General features: G+C 39.0%; 1 protein-coding gene across 1 annotated transcript in view; it reads left to right on the top strand.

The window, feature by feature from the left end:
• cubn (cubilin (intrinsic factor-cobalamin receptor)) overlaps positions 1-22,743 on the top strand; it is an 83,365-nt gene that overhangs the window by 60,133 nt on the left and 489 nt on the right. Inside the window, exons 44-66 of the mRNA XM_085362601.1 lie at positions 805-979; positions 1,313-1,491; positions 1,919-2,128; positions 3,809-3,949; positions 5,045-5,229; positions 5,489-5,660; positions 7,056-7,259; positions 8,062-8,211; positions 8,348-8,469; positions 9,025-9,250; positions 9,643-9,830; positions 11,639-11,795; positions 13,640-13,789; positions 15,230-15,415; positions 15,862-15,991; positions 16,359-16,576; positions 17,940-18,139; positions 18,397-18,559; positions 19,415-19,623; positions 20,380-20,524; positions 20,712-20,893; positions 21,280-21,445; positions 21,727-21,962. Of these exons, the coding sequence (XP_085218727.1) occupies positions 805-979; positions 1,313-1,491; positions 1,919-2,128; positions 3,809-3,949; positions 5,045-5,229; positions 5,489-5,660; positions 7,056-7,259; positions 8,062-8,211; positions 8,348-8,469; positions 9,025-9,250; positions 9,643-9,830; positions 11,639-11,795; positions 13,640-13,789; positions 15,230-15,415; positions 15,862-15,991; positions 16,359-16,576; positions 17,940-18,139; positions 18,397-18,559; positions 19,415-19,623; positions 20,380-20,524; positions 20,712-20,893; positions 21,280-21,445; positions 21,727-21,962 (4,094 nt within the window). The remainder of the gene's footprint in view (positions 1-804; positions 980-1,312; positions 1,492-1,918; positions 2,129-3,808; positions 3,950-5,044; positions 5,230-5,488; positions 5,661-7,055; positions 7,260-8,061; positions 8,212-8,347; positions 8,470-9,024; positions 9,251-9,642; positions 9,831-11,638; positions 11,796-13,639; positions 13,790-15,229; positions 15,416-15,861; positions 15,992-16,358; positions 16,577-17,939; positions 18,140-18,396; positions 18,560-19,414; positions 19,624-20,379; positions 20,525-20,711; positions 20,894-21,279; positions 21,446-21,726; positions 21,963-22,743) is intronic.

Raw genomic sequence — 22,743 nt, 5'->3', positions numbered from 1 at the left:
GGAGCTGCATTAATGCCCAGCATAAGACAAAGGTTATTTTGTAACTTTAAGTCATGCAAAGCTGCTGTAGTAAAGCCCAGGAGAAACTTTGGAGTTGGATATAAAATAATAGGTCCCTCTTTTTCAATTTTCAGCCTGTTTCCAAAAATGTTTGCTGTGTAAAATATTAATAAAACAAAATGTCATGGTTTAAAAGTCCATATTTAATTAAAAGAAGAATAAATTAAATGTTGAAAACATTGTTTTTTGGGTGAATTAAAAAAAAAACGTATACTTTTCTTTCTTTGGTTACATACTGGTCATAATGTCATAAAGCTGTCTGTACTGTATGCAGGCCAGCTTAGCAAATGGACCCTTGTGCTATAGAGCTCTGCTGTTAGAATACAAATAGAATGAGGCTTATCATTGTCTTAGTATATTGCTCCAAAGTTTGCATATATTGTTTGGCATTATATCCATAATTATACCCATAATTTCCTAAATCTGTTTTTGATTTTGATTTGTCAAACCACGGGACATTTTGGCCCTTTACCTCAGACTATCTTGAATAACCTAAACAGAAAAGATGTGTTTCTGGATCTTTGTATATTTTGCATGGTAGAGTTTGCTTTTGCTGACTGTGTCCAAGCTGTGTCCATTGCAAATCTTTAACTTATTTTTGTTTGTTTTGCACAAATTTTCCTGGTATCCAAACTTTTTCTGAAGTAGGTTTAAAAACCCCCACAGAATATTATCTTTTCAAATTTACGTAGATGTTGGAAAACCTGTCATGTCTCTTATCTTGATCCTTCTATTTCTCCACAGGTTGTGGAGGTTTCATCGAGGTGAATGATAATGATCCTCCAGGGTACATTACTTCACCGAACTATCCACAGAATTACCCCCAGAACATTGACTGTATCTGGGTAATTACTGTGCCCAATGGGGAAGCTGTCCAGATTGACTTTGAGGATCAGTTCTACATTGAACCCACATCCAGGTACACCTTTACTTTCTCTTCTCTTGTTGTATTTATAGCTTCTTATTACCACATAAATATAGTAATTTTTGTCATTTTATTGAGTTTCATCCCAAGATTATTGGTAAATACATTTTAGCCTATCTATGTTTTTACAAAAGAAACTAAACTAAAGAACAAACAAACATTACAATCTTACTAAATTGGTTGGTGGTGTTATTAGTGTTTGAAGAACACAATATGTAAACTCTATCTAGAAACTCTTTCACTTTAGAAGAGTTGAAAACACTTTCACGTTTATTCGTGCCCCAAGTTTCAGGGCTTACAACATGTTTTTGTCCATTTATTCAACAGCTGTATGTACGACTACTTGGAGCTGCGTGATGGCTCAACATCCAACAATAACATCATTTCCCGTCTTTGTGGCAACACCCGACCATCTACTCAACATTCGACAGGTTCCTCCATGTGGCTTAGGTTTCGTACTGACGCCAGCGTCACGCACCAAGGATTCAAAGCAAAATACTCCATAGGTAAAGAATATCATGGTCATGCAGTCTGAAACTCATGACTGTGTCTGTTCTTCCCTCATTAATGTCTAGATTGGAAGTTGTAAACCAGTTAGCTGATGGTCTCATCATAAGACTGGCGTGGCAATTTTTTGATCAACTAGCAATAAAATTGTCTTTATCTAGGTCTGGTTGTAAGGTGCCTTGAGAGGCGGCATTCTTGTGGCATACAGACCGAAAGTTATGGGAAATTGTGCCAGTATCAAAGCATTACTGGACTAGCTGTTTGTTTATGTCTTAAAATACTGTATGCCATTTGAAATTCACATTAAAACATTGATTAAAGAGATGTAACCTTTGAGATTTTGACTATGTAGCAGAGTGGTGATAGAAAACCACAATGACCTATTTCAAAGCTCTGTTCTGATTCTGTAACTCAAATTCCTCACAGCAACATGTGGAGGCACCTACATAGGTCAGAGGGGTGTGATCTACAGCCCAGGCTTCCCAGGCTCCAACTATCCTGATAGCTCCAGTTGTGAGTGGTACCTGGAGGGACCCACAGGACACTACCTCACTCTTAGCTATGGGAATTTCAGCTTGCAGAATACTGATGGATGCTCTGCTGACTATGTGGAGATCAGAGAGTACAACGCCTCAGGTAAAAACATAAGTAATAAAAAAAACCCAACAAGATACATTCTCTACACCATCACAATGTCTATTGTGTTGAAATCTTTTCTGTCTGCAACTTTCTAAAACTGGACTTCCTTCTCAGTTCTTTTTCTTAAGTAAATGTATTTATCTGATTTGACTTTATAACCCAAATTATGAAAACGTTGGGATGCTGTGTAAAAAACCAAACAAACCCCTAAAAACATGTCAAATGTTTGAACTAAGGTGTTTGTTCCAGTAAATATATATTATTTTACGAAAAGTACTAGCACAGTACTTCAATGGCAGTTTTTCATTTGAGAAACAAATAACTTCTGTTGTAAAAGCTCAGGGCCGTTGCAAACACTAAAAGTATTTTGTTATCTGCTGACTTTGAGAAAGTGATTCTTGCATTTACTTCATACAGGCTTGATTAATAGTCTTTATTTTGGAATCAGTCAGGCTCTGCTCTTTCATCTTCAGCTTGTTCAGAAGGCCGAGGCCTGACTTTTGACAGGCCCCCATCTTGGCTCGTTTACACTGGGTTCCTATACGTTATAGAATTGATTTTAAGACTTTAGAGCTTGTTTTTAAGTCTCTAAATGATTATCTCTTTCATACCACTCTGATCTTTTAACTAAAAATACTCCAAATAGAACTCTTAGGTCAGCTGATAAGTTGCTTCTGACTGAAACACAGAGTAGACTGGGCCTTTGCGATTGCTGCACCTAAACTTATATACAGTCTGCCTCTTCAAATTAGGACCTACGCAATTAGACTGACGCAACGCAACAAAATTTTGACCCCCCCCCCTAGCTTTAAATTGTGACAGAGTTTTGTTTTGTTCTTTTTATGTGTGTTTGTTTTACTTTGAGCCTGCTTCTGCTGTTAAAAGGGAGTTTTTCCTTCCCACTGTCGCCAACGTGCTTGCTCACAGTTTTCTCTGGGCCAATGCTGACTTAAAATGGACTGAGGAACAGTGTAAAACTGTTCTAGGATTATGCAAATTAAAGTTTGATGGGTTTTTGGGAAACATGGACTACGGATCCTCTGGACAAAAAGAAGGGCCACCTGGCTTGTTATCAGTGCTCAGTTCAAACTTCACATTTCTGATAGTAAAGGGATACAGTAGTACCTATGGAATTGGCAGATTGTACATCTGGAAATGTGCCATCTATGCTAAAAGGTATATAATAGGAAAAAGTAGAATGGTATAGGCTCCCATCCAAATGATGCTTTTTTTCAGTGAAGGCCTTGCAGATTTCGGTAAGACAATGCTAACGTGCATAATGCATACTAAATCTGTTACAACTGCTTTGCAGTGTAAGACAGTAAAATGTTATAGCGGTCCTCTTCCAAAAGTACAGCCACCTTTTAAAGGGAGAGGGGATCCTACATAATGGTAAACATGGCCCCATCTCAATTCGTTTGAGAAGTTTTGCTCTCAGTTTAAAATTAGCTAATGTTTTTCTTAAATGGTAGATTTTTGTCAGTTAAAATATTTGATGTGTTTTAAATGTTCTATTGTGATTGTTCATAAGATTTGCAAATAATTGCATTCTGTCCCAATAGTCCCAACAGTTTTGAACTTAGGAAAGTAAATTACACCCAACACATGTGTCTGTGTTTCATGTTGAGACAGTGGGGTGATCAAGATATTCCTGCATCCTTTCTAATGTTTGTTTAGGCCGCCTACTGGGCCGACATTGTGGCAATAACCTTCCTGCTCCCATGGAGACGTCTGACAGTTTTGCTTATGTCCGGTTTGTCAGTGACACCAGTGGAAATGCAGCTGGCTTCCGTCTGTTCTTTGAAGCAAGTGTTGAAGGTGGGTACATTTTGAAAAGTACAAGGAATAGTTGCTGGATGATCATTATGGTACGTCATATTTACACATGAAGTAAATCTTTGAGTAATATCACCACGATAGTCATAATTATCATAGAGACCTGTTTTTGTGGGTAACTGTTGTTTCATTAGGTTCAGTTTTTTTCCTTTTCATTTTGAATGACTGCATGGATGAGAACCAAATCGTACAATAAAAAATTGACATATGTATGTTAAAGCATTTGATAGAAAACGTTGTCAACATTATTAGAACTTGCTCTCATACTTTCATATTTGTGTATTTGACAGCTCTTCAGTCAGCAAAAGGTCATAAATAAGCCAGATATAGTCCTGCATATTAACAAACCATTACACTGTATGTTACAATATTATGGAGAAAACACAAAACATAAAGTTAATAAGCTGTTTATATTCTAATTTTTTTAATGACCTGTAAAAGAAGAATCAATACAAATGTTTTTATCACACAGAGATGCTAAAGTCCAAGCTTTAGATCCTGTTCATCAATATGTAAGATCTGACAGTTCTTTTCTTACATTTCTGTTTCTGTTCTCAAGTAATAAAGTTCAGTGTATTATATAATAATATACTGATGATAATAATCACTGCAATGTTTAATTTATCTTATTTGTAAAGTGTCAGTCATTTAAGAAAACAGCATTTTTTCATAATAAACCAAATAACAAAGGGATTCACATGAAGATGGAGATAAAACACGTTGACCTACAAACAGTGACATAAAGGGAACCTGGAAATTGCGACTTCGAACAAATGCAAAAAGAAAAACTGGATAACAGGAGAAACAGGCTGGTTGATTATCTGCCTCATTACAGTGCCTTTTGATTTTGTTTCCAAGCAACAAAAGGAGACAAAAAAAATTAAGCCACTCTTCATTCTAGCGACCTCAAACTGAAAGCCAGTCTAACTCAGTGGCAATGATGGGTTGTGGAGATATCTGATGAACAGACAGATCGGGTTAAATGCTTAATTTAGTTTTTGGTTTACAGAAATACATGAAATTAATTTACAACATTATTTGTTATGCTGAATCTCTCTCTTTTTTCTTTTCCCACAGAATGTGGAGGTGAACTGAATGCTCCCTCAGGAACTATCTCCTCTCCCAATTACCCCAACTTATATCCCCACAGCCGAGTGTGTCGCTGGGAGCTGGTAGTGTCACCAGGCCGCAAGGTTACCCTCACCATCAGTGACCTGAGACTGGAAGGTTCTGATACATACTGCGTATTTGACTATGTTGATGTGAGTCCCTTTCTGCCAGTAGTCGTCATCCCTTTCACTTGACTCGAACCACAAATCAAATTAATTCCCCTTTCATGCTGTGGAATCTCTGATAGCATCTAGAACCCTTGAAAAATGAAATTAAAAAAATCAAAATTTCCACAAATGTTTATCTGTGTAATTTTTTTTGTGAAATTGAAAATACTGAAATATAGTTTATTACCTTTTTGATGAGCATGCAAGAAAAATTGCATATCAAGCATAACTCTATGTCCTCCAGGTAATGAACGGATTGGCAGTCGATGCCCCTCACCTACAACGGTTCTGTGGTACAGTACCGGCTGGAACTCAGGTGCGGTCCTCTGGCAACACCATGGCTGTTGAGTTCCGCACTGATGCGTCGGTGTCCAGTGGTGGATTCTTGGCTACGTATTCCTCTGATGAACCTGCAGGTTAGATTCTCCTGCGTGCAAAACTAAAATATTATCTACAGAAAAATATAATTCACATTGCTTTAACCATAATAGCCATGTATCCATGGCAGTTTCTTAAACACGTTAATGCAGGAAACCACACGTATACATGATTTAGTATTATTAATGCAGGGATGTAAGATATCAAAAACATCATTCTGTTATCAAAAACTATTCTGCTGCAGTTTCATGTTGTATTGTCTAAATCAGAGGTCTTGGTGTAGCAATTTTTAGATCCCCCAGTGGCTTGTGCTCTGACCAGTATAAAGTGGTCGGTAGAGAATATGATGACAGGTGTTAACACGTCTTCTTTCAAATGGTCCAATTTAATTTCTATTGGAAGATGGTGCCAAAAATGACTTTCTATTAGCTGATAATGCTACCTGGCAGAGGGTTGTTTTAAAACATTCCTTTACCAAAAGAAGCAATGAATCACTATGAAAAGACATTGCTACACAAAAACTGTATTTTATTTTATTTTATTTATTTTTTTAGCAAATTCTACATAATTTCTCAAAACAAGAATTAATTAGTCTGCAGAAAAATCTTCCCTGTCAGTGTTATGTGGATTAAAATATTTGAAACATTTCATACTCTGTTATATCATTACTATGGATACATGTTTGCAATGGCTCTCCTGTGAAGATATTTCTGAAGAAAACTGGATTCCATCTTCTTATCTACATCACACATGTTGGGCAAGGTGGTTAGTAACAGAAAACTCTGTTACGATGATAACTGAAGCAGATCTTTTTGTTAATGCTAGCTAGCTCTGTTTCCACACAAAGCACAGTTTGTATCTGATCTCAGGACAGGCTGTTTTGATCCAGCAGGTAAATCCAGGGAGCATGTGCACGTGCGGTGGATCTGAGCAGAGAGAATAAGAGGCCCAACTGAAAAATGCAAGAACCATAATCTACTATTAGGAAGCCTGAGCGACTGTAGATCTTAGCTAGTCAAATGACTTGCAATCAGAGTGAGGAAGGATGTGTTATGTATGTCAGCTGGTGAGTAATGAGCTGCAAGTGGATAGGCCGGGAAAGATAAAAGGAACGAGCAGGTAACCACACCTCTTTAACCACAAAAAAGACTTTTGGAACCCAAAGAAAGCTGAAAGTCATACAAGATTATTCCTTATTGGAGGATGATGTTTTTGTAATTGCTGAAGAGTCCAATTACTCTGTCCAATTGCCTGTCCTGTCTGTACCTTAGTATTAATTACTAATAATTATTAATTGGTATCATTTCCAATCAGTAACAGGTCAGTCGATATAGTCTCAACCACCTACACTTCATTGTGTTTTAATGAAGTGCTGTTCCGTATTGTGTTCTAACATTTACTCTAATCTGCTATTTTAATCTGTATTTTGCTAGAATGTGGCGGTATCCTGAATAACCCTGATGGTGGCAACTTCACTTCTCCTGGCTACCTGGTGTCCAACTACAGCAACAACATCAACTGTGAGTGGCTGATTCAGAACCCACAGCACATCAACTCCTCTATTGTGGTGTTGATAGAAGACTTGCACCTGGAGGACCATCAAACCTGTGAAGCAGACTATCTCCAGTTCCGCTTAGGTAAGTCCTAAGTAGGATACCAGACCAATATGACGTATAAATTATGTGTGCAATGAAGTCTATAGCTGCATTTTTATTTTAATTACATAAGCTTGGAGGCTTGAGCTTATTACAAGCTACCATAGGGCGTGAAGCAGGGTACACCTCGGACAGGTCACCTGTCTGACATAGGGCTAGCACATAGAGACAGACAATTATTCACACTTAACCCCATTAATTGCATGTCTTCAAACTGTGGGAGGAAGCCAGAGTACACGGAGAAAACCCACGCAAATGTAGGGAGAACATGCAAGCTCCACACAGAAAGGCCCCGGTCAGACGGTGGAGTAGAACTCGCTACTTTCTACCTGCGAGGTGCTAACAGTGCTAACCACCACACCACTGTGCTGCCGTTATTAAAAGAGTCAATTTGGCAAATTGCTATAAGAAATGATCCAAGCCTTAGCAGACAGCTAGTTGGTTGTAACACAAATAGAATTTAGTAAGAGAGCATTTTTATTTATGTATTTTTTAATTAACCATTACTGCCATTTGAAATAGATTAGGCCAGGCAAAATTGCCGGCACCACCTCAAAAGTAAAGTTTTTGTTTCTTTTGTGAATAAATTATGCAGCTGTGAGTTTCCAGGTTTCGTTATGATTTCAAAATAAATCTTTGCATTATGATATTATTATTATTATTGTAGCAGATAAAAAAAACAAACTAAAAACTCAATGTATCTGTGTTGTGTGTTCAAGAGTGGAAGAAAAAGTATATGAAATCTAGTCTAGTCCTTTCTAATCTAATGTCTCACCTTTTGCAGGTGACTCAAGTGGAGAGCTGCTGGGCAAGTTTTGTGGCCAGACAGCTCTTGTACTTCCTATTGTGGTCTTTACCCCAGAACTCTGGGTCCATTTCCAGACAGACAACTCGAACGGAGACTTGGGTTTCAAGGCTAAGTACTTGTTTTCCGGTACGACTCACACTAATACCTTAGTTATCCTATGCCACTATTTCTTTGAATTTGAGACTAGTATTTAGCTAATGTAGCAATCAAGTAGCAGATGAAGATTGTCCTTTGATGCATCATTCTCTCTTTTTTCTCTTAGAATGTGGAGGCTGGCAGACAGGTGACGGTGGGGTGTTAGCCAGTCCTGGTTACCCTAACCTCTATCCAAGCCCCAGTCGCTGTGCTTGGCTGCTTGAGGCTCCAGAGGGCCACACTATTACAGTAAGTGTGCACAGTGGCTTGCTACATTAAAACAACTATGTGGACTACAGTGTACAATTGAATGCCCCCTATAAGCGAGCACTTTAGCGACAGTGGAAAGACTCCCTTTTAACAGGAAGAAACCTCCAGCAGAACCAGGCTCAGGGAGGGGCGTAAGACAGGAGAAAAACATGCAGTGAAAGAGAGCCAGAGATTGATTAATAATCATATTAAATGCAGAGAGGTGTACAAACACATGCTGAGTGAGAAGGGGTGAGAGAAAGAGAAGCGCTCAGTGCATCATGGGAAGTCCCAGCAACCTAAGTCTTTTGTAGCAAAACTAAGGGAGGATTCAGTCTCAACTGATCCAGCCCTAACTATATGCTTTATCAACAAGCAAAGTTTTAAGTGTAATCTTAAAAGCAGAGAGGGTGTCTGTCTCCCAAATCTACCGGGGTGATACAGTACTATGAGGTATTTAAGTTAAGACTGTACAAGACGTTAATTTATTGTCCAAGATGAAGTGCTCTTATACTTTTCAAATTTCTTGATATCCATTTCTCTTCCATGCTGCAGCTAACCTTCACCTACTTTAACTTGGAGTCCCACAACACATGTGGCTGGGATTCTCTCACCATCTTCAATGGAGGATCCCCAGGTTCTCCCATTATTGGTCAGTACTGTGGTACCACCTCCCCAGGAACCATCCAGTCAGGATCCAACAAACTGGCTATAGTTTTCCTGGCTGATCATAGTGTGTCCAAAGGAGGATTTTTGGCCTCCTGGTCTTCTGATTCTTCAGGTGGGTCTACACTGCCTAATTAAACATTTTATTCATTTTCTTTTTTGCAGTTGCCTATTCCATGTTTACTCCAATTGTATTATCAGGATCTCACATCTGAGTTAAATTCAGTGAAGCTAAACTAAGACATAGTTGAATATGTAGGATTAAATACAATATGATACAGTATGATGCTGTCACTTTGAACACTGAGTTAGATTATTTTTTTATATCCAACATGTCAGAAGGTCATAACTGTTCAGTATTGGTTTTCAGCCTTGTGTACAAATATTTTCCTGAGTATTCAGTGTATGGTTATTCATACGCGGAAGAGCTATGGGACGACCTCTGAGTTATTTAATGTCTTACATACACTTTGTGCTCATGTACTCACATATTTTTTTTACTGCCAGGATGTGGAGGGGTGATCCATGCTGATGCAGGAACAATCAAGTCTCCAAACTATCCCCAGAACTTCCCAGCCAATGTGGAGTGTACCTGGAAAATAATTGCCCATGACGGAAATCACCTTGAGATGAGCTTCAGCAGTGATTTTGAAATTCCAGACAGCGGCGGGACCTGTGAGAGCAGCTATATCAAGGTATAAGCACTTGCACCTTGCAGTAGATTTTTTCCCCCTTTTTTCATTTCAAATATAGCTTTAATTTAGGGCAGGGATAATCAAATTGCTATTGAATCTTCTTCTTCATATTCATATCAAAAATATTTCTCTTCGTATTTTTGTTTTGGCAGATTTTTATTCCTTTTAGGTTGAATTCCAGAATTCAACCGAAAAGGGATTTGTGTCTTTCATGTATTAGGCGAATATGTAAACTGTGGTGCCACTGAGTAATGTGTCCTTCATATAGGTAATAATATTAATAAAAAATATTGTTATTATATGCATTATTATTATTACTTCCATGTCAGACACAAGTCCCTTATGGGTTGTGTCAAGAAGGGCTGCAGCGCTACAGTAAGAGTTTGGAAGGGGGCAGGTTGTGTTTTTGTTTGGTTATTTGTTTGTTTTGTTTTAGTTTTTTTGTTTAAATTATTATTATTACTGAACTGTTCCTTTAGTTTTGTCTCTTATTCTACTATCATCAGTGCAAAAATAATAAGAAAACCTCAATAAACGAAAACTATACAATAAATAATAAAATCTTAATATCCAGAAGACATAATCTGTTTTGTCTCCGTTTATTCTATTACACTTTGTATCTGGAAATATGCAATACTTTAGCTTGTTTTCATTTGGCCTGTAAAATGCCCTGTATTTATATAGCGCTTTTCTAGTCCCTAAGGACCCCAAAGCGCTTTACACAACCAGTCACACACACATTCACACACACATTCACACACTGGTGATGGCAAGCTACATTGTAGCCACAGCCACCCTGGGGCGCACTGACAGAGGCGAGGCTGCCGGACACTGGCGCCACCGGGCCCTCTGACCACCACCAGTTGCATGCAGAGAAAGCTCTCTGAGCCCCACCAGCAGCGGTCGTTTATTGCAGGGAAAAGAAGACGAATAGAAGCAGCGCAACTAGAAATTTGTGATTTCTTGTTTTCATTTTTATCCCTTCATCCTTTTCCACTTATCAGGGTCACAGGGAGACTGGTGGCTATCCCAGCTACCATAGGGTGGGAGGCAGGGAACACCCTGAGAGTGTCAGTCTGATGCAGGGCTAACACAAAAAGAATGACAGCATTCATACTCATATTCACACCGATGGGCAATTTAGAATCACCAATTAACCTAACCCCACTAACTGAATGTCTTTGGCCTGAAAGAGGAATCCAGACTGCCTGGAGAGGTCCCACACAGACATGGGGGTAACATGCAAACTCCACACAGAAAGGCCCTGCCCAGGTGGTGGAGGCAAACTCAGATCCATCTTACTTTGAGCTAACAGAGCTAACTACGATGCCTATTCATTTTCATTTATTTTTGGCTTATGTGTCATATTTCAAATCATTAGACAACATTACTATGAATTAGTTGAATTACAAAAAGAAGGTTAAAATCATCAAATCTCTGTCTAAGACTGAGTATACTAGTGGCCAAAGGATAAATCACTGAATGCATTATTCTTGTTTAACCGGTTGCCAAGAAAATGCATGGAATACAGTCATTTAATGAAAATAGGCTATATCTGCAGTTATGTGTAGACCCAACATTATTTTGTAAGTCAAATTAGTAGTATGTTTTAAAAAACAAAACAAAACATTTTTTAGCTTCTTTCTCCTCCTTTTTTAATCAAGTATATTTGCTTTCTGACCTTTGACTGCAGAAATTAGAACATTAGCTGTGATTTTTTTTCCCAATAACCTTTTTGTTTTCAAATAAAATTGGCTGCAGAATGGTATCATAACAGGACCTGATTAAAACTGTGCATGTTTCTGCAGGTGTGGTCAGGTCACAGTCAAATTAGTGAGGCTCTGCTGTCTACAGGCTGTGGCTCTGTGGCTCCAGGGTCCATAGTTGCTCCAAATAACATCATCACGAGCCGATTCCAGTCCACTGGAGCCCCTGGCAAAGGTTTCTCAGCCTCCTTCAACACCAGTAAGAACCAGACAGCCAGTACAATTTCATGTTAAAGCTTTGCTGTAATGGCTATTATATCACACACTTTGGTGAATTTTCCTCTTCTAAATAAGTTTAGAATTAATCTTTTCTAATATGAAGGTAGAGAAATGTTACTATTGCTATGTAAATGCCATTTTATCTCTGGGAAGACCCAGTAATTCCATGTTTGCCCATTTGGAAGCCGTTGCAGATTCTCAGTTAAGCCTTTAGAACAGTGACCCAAATGTGAGCTGGTGGACCACAAAGGTGCTGCAGGTGGGCTACAGTAATAACAGAAATTCAGTTTGAAGTTATTCAGAAAAATGTACAGTCACATATTTATTTAGACTTATTTATTTATATAAAAAGTGAATTAAAACAGGTGATAGGAGGTGGTTACTTTGTGATATTACTTATTACTTTGACTGTTCTTGTATTGAAATGTGTGTCCTAGTGCAGCTGGGACACACATTGGCCTTAACACTTTGCATATGAAGGGGTAGCATTAGACATTTTCAAAGAAGTACTTCACTTTCGCTTGTATTCTGATTAGAGTATAAGTCACATGGCATTTTCTGCTTTGTTTTGTTTTTTCTAAGCAGCCATTCCCACTCTTGACTTTGGGGATTACTGCTCAAGAAGCTTTACACACATCTATTGTTTTATGTTTGTTATTATGTTTTGCACTCTATGCACATACTTTGTGGGATTTAGTTGGTCAGAAGAAGTCAGAGACTTGTCCTGAAGCCACAGTCTCAGAGTACTTTCCAAAGTAAAAGTATTTTGCTCTATTGGGTTGCATTCATTCTCCCTGTAATTTCTTCAAGGTCTGTTCCTCTGACAAGTAGCTGCCATTCATTGTTGTCTTACAAGAAAGTGGTAGGAGTTGCATGAACATTTGAGAAACTTGATTCTCATACTCAGATTCTACAGTTTTGCAGACTGTAAACAGTTTTTGTATTTAACTCAGTGTTACAGCATTCACAGCTTCTTGAACATAAGACAACGAGGAACAATTGTGTCATGTTATAGCCTTATTCAAACATTCCAAAATAAATTAATTTTTTCACTTCAAAATTGTCCATCTAATAACAAAAAAACAACAACAACAAAACAAAAATATAACATGTACATGTTCACAGCCTTTGCAAAATACTTTGCTAAAGCTCCTTTTCCTTTATTTACCGCTTCAAGTTCTTTTTGAGTGTGATGCTTACTACACCATTCACCAACGATGTCTTTGTACTTTGTTTCATTCATCTTTCTCTCTTGTTTCTTGCTTCTGAAAAACATCCCATGGTATGACTCTGCCACCACCATTCGGGGATGGTTTTGGCCAGATGATGCGGCGTTCTTGGTTACCTTCAGACATGATGTTTGACATTCAGGCCAAACACTTGAGTCTTTGTTTCATTGCCCCAGGGAGCTTCTCATGGTCTGAGAGTCCTTCATGTGCCTTTTACTGAGAAGTGGTTTCCACCTTGCCACTCTACCATAAAGGCCTGATTGGAGGAGTGCAAATTGTTGTCTTTTTGGAAGGTTCTTCTCTCTCCACAAGAAAAGCAGGAGCTCAGAGACACTTACAGTTACTATCGGGTACTTGGTCATCTTTTACCCCAATCTCTCAGACTGGTTGGTGTGCTTTAGCCAGGGTTGTAGTCCTTTAAAAACGTCTTCTGGAGGCCACTCTTTTCCCCCCAATATGTCATATTAGGGATAAAAAGCTATTTTTTCCGTTTTTAAAAGTTACTTTTTTAACTTGTTGGTCGGCAGATCTTTTTTGCAGTGACATGGTCATTCTATCAGCATGCAAAGAAAGTCTGTTGTGCTCTTTTCATTAGGATGCGGTGCAAACTTTACAGCTGACAGCGGCCGTGTGGTTTCACCAAATTATCCAGCAGACTACCCATCCAGAGCCAACTGCAACTACACCATAGATGCTGGAGAAAAGACTGTGGTCATCCTCACCTTTCAGACATTTCAAGTTGAAGGTAAGTGTTACAATTAGGGATATCTACCGCCGGTATCCGGTGCCATTATGGCAAACTCAGCAGCCTGCAACAAGTGCTTTAAGGTGATACTGTGCAAAGGAGGTAACACCTCGAATCTGATGAAACACCTGGCGACGCATAGCGGGTTTTTTTTGAAGCCGACTACCTACTACAGGTGTGGTGCCTGTTATCGACCCGGAGTTATCAACATCCCCCAAGAACACGAAGAGGAGAGTCCTGGCCCCTAGCCCTGCCAGTGTAGCAGAAATGATGACGGATGATGATGATGCAGCAGCAGCCATTCTTCTCTGCGTGAGTAGCTTCATGTTGTTCGTGTGTAATTCACGTTGAGTAGGCTAACCACGTTATTACATTAATGCATGTAAGGTGAACTAGCAAACACCGTTGTAGTTACATGCGGCTGTCTTCTTGTTTGATGGCAGATGCTCCCTTCACCCTGGACAAAAAGGCTAAAATGACCAAAGAAAAATTGGAAAACAGTTAAACATGAGAGGTTTTTGGACAAAGTTTGTGTTTTTTCCATTGTTTAAGCACTGCTTCCAGCCAAGAGTAGGGATGGGTATCGTTTAGGTTTTATCCGATACCAGTGCCAAACCAGTACTTTTGAAATGGTGCCGGTGCTTAAAAGGTGCTCGAACCAGTGCTTAAAGAATGGAGAACACAAACTTTGTCCAAAAACCTCTCATGTTCAGCTGTTTTGTTGTGAGGTTTTTTTGTTTTGTTTTTGTTATTGATTTAATACCGTGGTTAGCCTACTTAACGTAAATTACACGCAAACAACATTAAGCTACTCACGCAGAGAAGAACGGCTGCTGCTGCATCATCATCCGTCATCATTTCTGCTACACTGGCAGGGCTAGGGGCCAGGACTCTCCTCTTCGGGTTCTTGGGGGATGTTGATAACGCCGGGTCCGATAACAGGCACCACACCCGCAGTAGATGTGGTCTTGCAGCAAGCTATCAAATACGGTGCATTTCTCGGCTTTTAAAAAAACGCTATGCATCGCCAGGTGTTTCATCAGATTCGAGGTGTTACCTCCTTTGCACAGTATCACCTTAAAGCACTTGTTGCAGGATGCAACAGCATCTTTTGCTGTGAAGTACAGCCAGCCTTTTGACCGCTTCGCCTTGGGCATTTTTAATCTGTAGCTCTGCTCTAAAAGAACGTACGTACCTGGACCTGCCTACTATCCTCGGAAACATAAAATGGCTAGAATCCAAAGTGTATCACAGCTCAGGAGGAAAAAAGCACCGAAATAAAGCACCGAAATGTGCGCTGCTTTTCAGTCTGGTTACTACTGTTTATGTCAGAACCGATACCAATACCCATCCCTAGTTACAGTTAACACATTTGCATCCAAAATATCTAATAAGATTCAGTAGTTTGTTGAATAATTCCCCCCTCTCTCTGTTGTCTAGCACATTCTACCTGTCTGTACGATGGCCTGAAGATCTACAGTCTTGCTACCAGTGGCATTCCTATTGCTACTTTGTGTGGTACCACCATCCCAGGGAGCTTCTCCACCTTTGGCCCCATGTTGCTCCATTTCTACTCTGACTCTGTGATTACAGACACTGGCTTCATGGCAGAATACACAGCTATTCGTAAGCAATTCAAAGTCAAATTATTGTTATACCCTAATGAGCCATCACCATTTGTTTGAATCAAAATCAAAGAATGGAAAGGCAAAGAACATTTTATAAATTGGAATAAAGTCCAGTATTTTTAATTAAAATTATTATAATTATGTAATGAACCACTTTTCCATTAAGTTACTATGTCAAACTTTTTCAATCCCTTCTACTTTTCTTTTTTGGCATTTATCTTCTTTACTCTAAGGAGGATAATTTGTAAAATACATATTAATCAATGTCAATATAATGTTTTAAGGGAAAAAACTAAATGACAGATTTTATTTTGGTTTGTTTCTTTTTTGTATTTTCATTATATTTGGCATTAGGTATATTTATTATAAAGGGTGTGGTGTGAGGAGTAGATGCATACATCTAAAGTTGTGATTGTGTGTCTTTGTGTTTGTGTGCATGTACAGCATGTGGTGGTTTCTTTAACAGCACCGCGGGTACAGTGAGCAGTCCGGGGCTGTCCATGACCAACTATCACCACAACATCAACTGTACCTACCACATATGGGTCCAAGCAAACAGAGTAGTAGATCTTAAGTAAGACTACACTGACTTCACTGGCTGCTCTAACCTGACTGCAGTACTTCACAAATGACCTGATATTGTTCACAAATCATTTTATTGTTTTATAAACAGAACCAAATCTTGAAAAACTTGAATGCAGTGTTGTTTTTCAGTTAGCTTTGACTTTTTAAAAAGATTACTTAAAAAATTACATGACATCAGTGCAATGTCTTAAAACTAGAACAACTCTAAACATTTTTCCCACATATTTCTGTGGAACCTCCTTCACACAACAATGGGAACAAGCAAAGCCTTGGATACATAGGACTGGTTTCATCTGATAACCGGACAAACTGGTGCTCTTGTACTCTGGGCTTTAAGAAATGTTTCTTTTCCACAGGTTTAACACCTTTCATCTGGAGGCATCTTCTTCCTGTCAGTTTGACTCTGTGGCAGTTTATGACGGACCAGACACTCTGTCACCCTTGCTGGGGAAATTCTGTGGCACAGTGCTCCCACCCAATCTCCGTTCCTCCACAAATCAGCTATTCATTGTCTTCAGCACAGATAACACAGTGAATGGGATTGGTTGGAGAGCTACTTACAGTGAAACGCTCGGTAGGTGGTAATGACTGTGTATTTTTTATTTTATTTTAAGAACAAGTGAACACCACTTATTCATAAAACTACACTTGCACCACACAACTGATGATCTCCTGGGACATTCAGTCTCTAGAGCTTATTCAGAAAAAAAATTGTTCAGCTGAGTGTGTGGATAGAAAGACTCATTTAAAAAGTGAAGTAAAGGAAAAATGGCTGGAGCTGATAGGAACCCCAACTTTGGGTACAAGACTGCACTTCAAGATGGTAAAAGGACTGGTACTTACTATATAGTACCCTTGTACTCGGGTTGAGCAATCAAAGTGCTTCCTGCTACAAGTCTCATTCACTCAGTCACACACAGATTCATACAACACTGTATGCTAAGCTTTCCCTAACATTCACATACATATTCACGATGGATGCATCAGGGCCACGTGAGGGTTCAGTCTCTTGCCCAACAGAAGACATTAACCCTAGTCTGGAGAAGCTAGGGATTCATCCACCAAGCATCTGATTGTAGTGGGCGACTGTGACCACAGTAACCCACTACATTAGGTCACACCTGTCAAATAAAAACAAATCTGAGGCTGCAGTGGATTTTCCACAGCTGAAAGCAGGGAAAAGGGAAGCCTAGTCTCAGTTTTCCTAAGGCTTTAGATCATGGAGCCAAAATGTGACATCAGTTGTATCCATCCATGGACCAAACCCACCTTGGGTCAAAGAATGGTGACAGTCAAATACAATGTAAAGGGGAAGAGGATTTGCTCACTAAGAGCCAGACTTTCACCCACCACACAACATACCCAGAAACCCACAGATCATCAGCTCAGCTGTTCACCCTGATTGAAATGTGAGGTAACACCTAAATAGCAGTCCAGGCTAGTTTCCAAAGATCCCCTTGAAGTACGTGATCACTGAGTAAATTTGAATGAAAACTGGCTGATAATGTCTCTTCATTCTCATACACTGACAATTTTTGTAAACAACCTTCTCTTAAAGACTGAATATTTGACTTCCGTGCAACTGAGTGAAAAGGGACAGTGAATGTTTAGATTTTATGTGCTTGTAAACTTGAGCATTTTCTTGATTTGCATTGTGTGTTGTTGGTGTTTTTTGTGCTTTCTGGGCATGTGTCCATTCTTTGTAGGAATTGATTTAAGGTACAATTACTGTATGCAGTTTGCTGGTGATGACTAAAACAATAACATTAGTCTGTCTTGAATTCTGACTGGGTACCCAGCAGCAACTGTTACAAGTACTATCTAGGCAGTATTATCTATTTTTACATTACTAGTTTGAACTTTCCAGACATTGGACAAGTTCTATTGTTGCTGTTTTATCCAGAATAAACAAGTGGACATGCTTAAATTACTTGCAGGTCCAGCACAGGGATGTGGTGGATACCTTTCCATGCCCATGGGCATGTTTGGTTCACCAGATCCAAATCTAGATGGTGTCTATGAACCACGGATGAACTGCCTATGGACCATTGAGATGCCTGTCAACAAGGCAGTCAATCTAACCTTTGACTCCTTTGAACTTGAGACTTCCACTACCTGCCGCTATGACTATGTCAGAGTAAGTATACGGAGGGCAGATATTTAATTCATTGAAAATTTTCAAGTTCAAATTTCAACAGTAATATTTTTATACTAAAACCCAGTTTACACTGGCACAGTGTGTTAGTACATCTGGCCACAAGTGGATCAATTGACTCCACTTGTGGCCAGATACACTGACCACAATGAATGAATGTTACTATGACCAAATGAACTTGCTACTATCTGGTATTTCCGCCAAGCTTGTATTAATATTTGTATCTGTATCTCTCTCAGGTTTATGATGGTGACAACATGAACTTCCCTTTGGTTGGGACATTTTGTGGAACTTCTGTCCCTGCTTCCTTCATATCAAGTGGAAACTTTTTGACTGTTCACTTTGTCACTGATGGCTCGGTGCAGAGGCGAGGCTTCAATGCTACCTACAGAGAAGTACCATGTAAGAAACATTTTGATACTGCATTGCATTCAAAGTCATATTTTCACATGAAGAGACATGAGACAATATTTTACGTACAAAATCCATCTGCCCTCTTTTTTATTTTATCCATCACAATCTTCAATGGATGCGGCTCTCAGGTCCTTACATACATGCAGCTATACATGGATTCGAGGTTACAAAAATGTGATTTGTTACATTTTGTTATGCCACCGACACAGCTGGGTTGAAGACATGAGCGTACGATCGTGTTGGTTTTTAGATTTTCATAAAATATCTGGCAAGCAATGTCAGCTAGACCTTCAGGCCAAAAGACTTCAGCCCAGTTGAACTCACATCGCTGGTCATGAAATGTTTTGATCATTATGTGAAAAAATACATATTTTTTCATCATCTTCAAGTGAAAAACTAATTCTTGGGCAGCAAAACACAACAAATAATATGTTTTTAGTTTTTTGTAACTTTTACTTTTCAAGATGGATTCTAAAATGCTACACATTGTACATTTATTGAAAATGTGTTGGCTTCTGTATTATTTGTTGCTTTGGAAAGACTTCTGTGGCACAGAACACACCAATTAGAAAGGCAGTAACAATAGCCAGGAAGTTGTTGGGATTTGCATTAGCACTGTGTGTGGAGCAAGGCAATTAACATTGTGAGTGATGTGAGGCATCCACTTGCCTCTTCCTTTAGACTACTACCATCTGCACGGTGCTATTGTCGCTCTTTGTTCACAAAAAAAACCAAACCCCAGACTATATGGTATGTTTTAGAGAACGGCTCTTCTACTGTTACAGAATAAGTCTGGCTATTTTTGGAGGGTTTTTGTTTCTAATTGTGTCTGTCTTTCCTCAGTAATTTGTGGAGGGACACTGAATGCCACCTCTGTTGTCCAGACCGTGACGTCACCCTTTTTCCCTAATGAATATCCTCCTTACACCTCCTGTCGGTGGATCCTGGATGCTCCAGCCCTAGAAACCATCAAAATGTCCATCCAGACCTTCGTCCTCCAGCCTGACCAGAGCTGCTCTGCAAACTATCTAGAGTTGAAAGACTGGCCTATGGTGAGTACAGACAGACCTAGACCAACACGTGCTGTGTCGTTAATACTAAGGTGGTGACTGGACCTCCTAAGCAACTATCACTCTTATCATTTTGTAGAACTTCAAGATGAAGTTACTCCAATTGTTTTTCCCTTTTTAAAATTTGAAATTATTAAATGTCACTTGCATTAGATGAACTCTTGTAAAATTGAATATGCAGTGAAAAGGAGGTGCACTAATAAGAAGGTGGCTCTGACAGCACACATTATCAAAACTATTTCTATTGGTATGCTATGCTATTGCTATGTCTATCATGTAGGACTTGTTGGTGCCACCTGAACAGAATCACAGACCAGGCACTGAGTAGTCAGGAAGCCAGTCTGAGAAAAGAGGAATTGTGACCACATTTTATCATCATAGTTTTTGTCTACCAAAAGTCAAACGCAGAGAGGCATCGATCGTGTGGAAATTAATAATTGAAATACTATTTATAAAATTGTTTGTACATCCCTAAACCTCAGTGCAAGTACAGATTGGGATACAGTGTAACAACCCAAAATGACTCAATAGTAACACATTCATAAAACTCTCCCTTTTAAGCTTTTGATGTATTTTGGGAAATGTGTGAACTTTTTGTCATGACATTTATATATTAACCAAAACTAAAAGGTTTCATCAGAGTGTCTTTGGTCATGTTCAGTACGAAACCGCCTTACGGTACCAATACGTAGACGTATGGCGTTAGTATCATTCTAATAAGATTCTTGTGTTTTTCAGGGAGACTATGGGCAGTCTCATAAGCTCTGTCCATCAGATGGCCATCTACCAGACTTTTACAGTTATGGCAGAACAATGCATGTGCAGTTCAAATCCGACACCTTTGTGACAGGAAATGGCCTCAGCTTCACTTTTCAAATTGCCAGTAAGGAAGGAGAAATAGACCCAAAATACCCTATTGAAATCATGCCTTTTTATTATTAATAAAATTCAAATGACTTTAAAAAGTGTGCTTGCTTGTCTGCATCATCCATACTTATTGAAGTGGTGAATATTGTAAATTGTATCTGGTTTCTGATAAGTGCTCTAACTATAGTTTCTGTGTTTTTCAGGCTGTAGCCGAACATATGAGCAGGAATATGGCTACCTGAAGAGTCCAGGCTGGCCTGACATATATCCCAACAACATGGATTGCACCATCATCCTAAAGGCACCACAGAACAACTACATCTCTTTCTTTTTTAACAATTTTGATGTGGAAAGCCATAGCAACTGTCAGTTTGACTATTTGGAGGTAAACCAAGCAATGTTAATGCAGAGACACAGACGCTGTGTGTGTGTGTGTGTGTGTGTGTGTGTGTGTGTGTGTGTGTGTATGCTTGCATGTGCCATTTAGAATAGAATAGAACAGAATAGAATAGAAAAGAATGCCTTTATTGTCACTATCAGATGTACAATGAGATACAGAGCATCTCCTACTCAGTGCAAGAGGAGAAGGAGAAGAAAGGGGGTGTGAGGTGCACAGTTTCTATTCTATTCTATTCTATTCTATTCTATTCTAACATGCTGTTCATTCCTTCATATATTATAGAAGTGTCAGATTCAGTGTAAATGGCGGTTGGATACCGTATTCTGTGTGTGATATGTTTTATCCTCGTTTCCATGATTTTCACCTCTCAGATCCGTAACGGCAGTACAGCAGACTCACCACTGATTGGCAAGTTCTGTGGAAGCACTCTGCCAAGCCCTGTCTTCCCACAATCCAACCAACTCTACCTACGCTTCAAAAGTGACTTTTCGCATTCTCGTGATGGCTTTGATGCCACATGGACATCCTCCCCTCAAGGTCTGAACTGAACTGAATAAAATATCATTTTTAACCAGTTCCTATAAAATATCAAGTCGTTTTTTTTCTTGTTGGCATGACCAACTAAACAGGATTTTTTACTATTACTTTTACTCTTTTATACATTTGACATCCCTCCTTTAAGCTTTTAAGTCAACATGTATTTAGAATTTTAAATCCTGCTCTATTTAGGAACTATAAGATATTTTTAGTAGTAGCAGTTTTTGTAATGAAGGAATGCAGATTGTTCACTCTGTTCATCCTGTCTTTTTTTTAACTAGGTTGTGGTGGCACTCTATTTGGAGACCAAGGCTCATTCGCAAGTCCAAACTACCCTGGAACCTATCCCAATAACACCCATTGTGAATGGAGCATCATGGCACCAAGAGGCCGTGTTGTGACCATTACCTTTAACCAGATCAGTATTGATGATCCTGGAGATTGTCAGAACAACTTCTTGAAGTTGTACGATGGCCCAGATACCTCTTCACAGTTTGTTGGACCTTACTGTGGTGTGGTATGTTAAAGAGCATTATTGTAATCTTGACATAATACGGTTTTTATACATTTTACTGCATTGCATATGTCAGAAAGATTTTACGGACTTAGCGTTCCAGATTAGGTACGAGTGATCAAAAGCTCAGTAGAAAGAGACAAGTCAAACCCGTCCTATTCAAACCTCTGACATCTAGTGTCCGGTGTTGTCTTTGTTATGGACCTGTGTGGTATAATAATGCTATTATTTAAAGAGCATTATAAGGGCTTCACAAAATAGGTTAGGTGAGTCTGGTCAGGGTATTAACAATGTAGAAATAAACTATTAAGCATATATTTTTCAATGGTAATGTAGTTTTACTACATCTGTAACAGAAAAAGCTATAAATTGATTACTTGGGGTAAAGAAGTCCTCATAACTGAACACTCCACTTACTGGGTCCATCATGTGGTTGTATCATTCTGTCATGAAATGCAGAGAGATAGGACCCAGACTGAGACTTGTAGTTGACACAAGACAAGTCTTTATTATGGCTAATATCGTCCAGATCACAAACTTATCAAAATTCCAAAAAACAGCAAGCACCAGGATAACAGTGTCAAACAAATAAGATACATATTTTCAAAACACTGTGTCTCTGCGACTTTCAAACCCCAAAACATGTTGCACCAAAGTAACACGTTTTGAAAGACCATCTTTCACCAACTGAAAAAAAAATGCTGTGATTGCAGCCGTTCCCTCTTTAACTCTGACAGTTTGAATATTAACAATCACAAAACTGAGCTAATGTCTCATATTTAGG

Source organism: Diplotaxodon limnothrissa, linkage group LG9, assembly GCF_057381915.1.
Source record: "Diplotaxodon limnothrissa isolate DT_005_m linkage group LG9, D_limnothrissa_male_GT1.1, whole genome shotgun sequence".
NCBI classification, from domain to species: domain Eukaryota; kingdom Metazoa; phylum Chordata; class Actinopteri; order Cichliformes; family Cichlidae; genus Diplotaxodon; species Diplotaxodon limnothrissa.
Note: the sequence above shows the minus strand (reverse complement) of the source record. Positions and strands in the feature narration are given on the sequence as shown.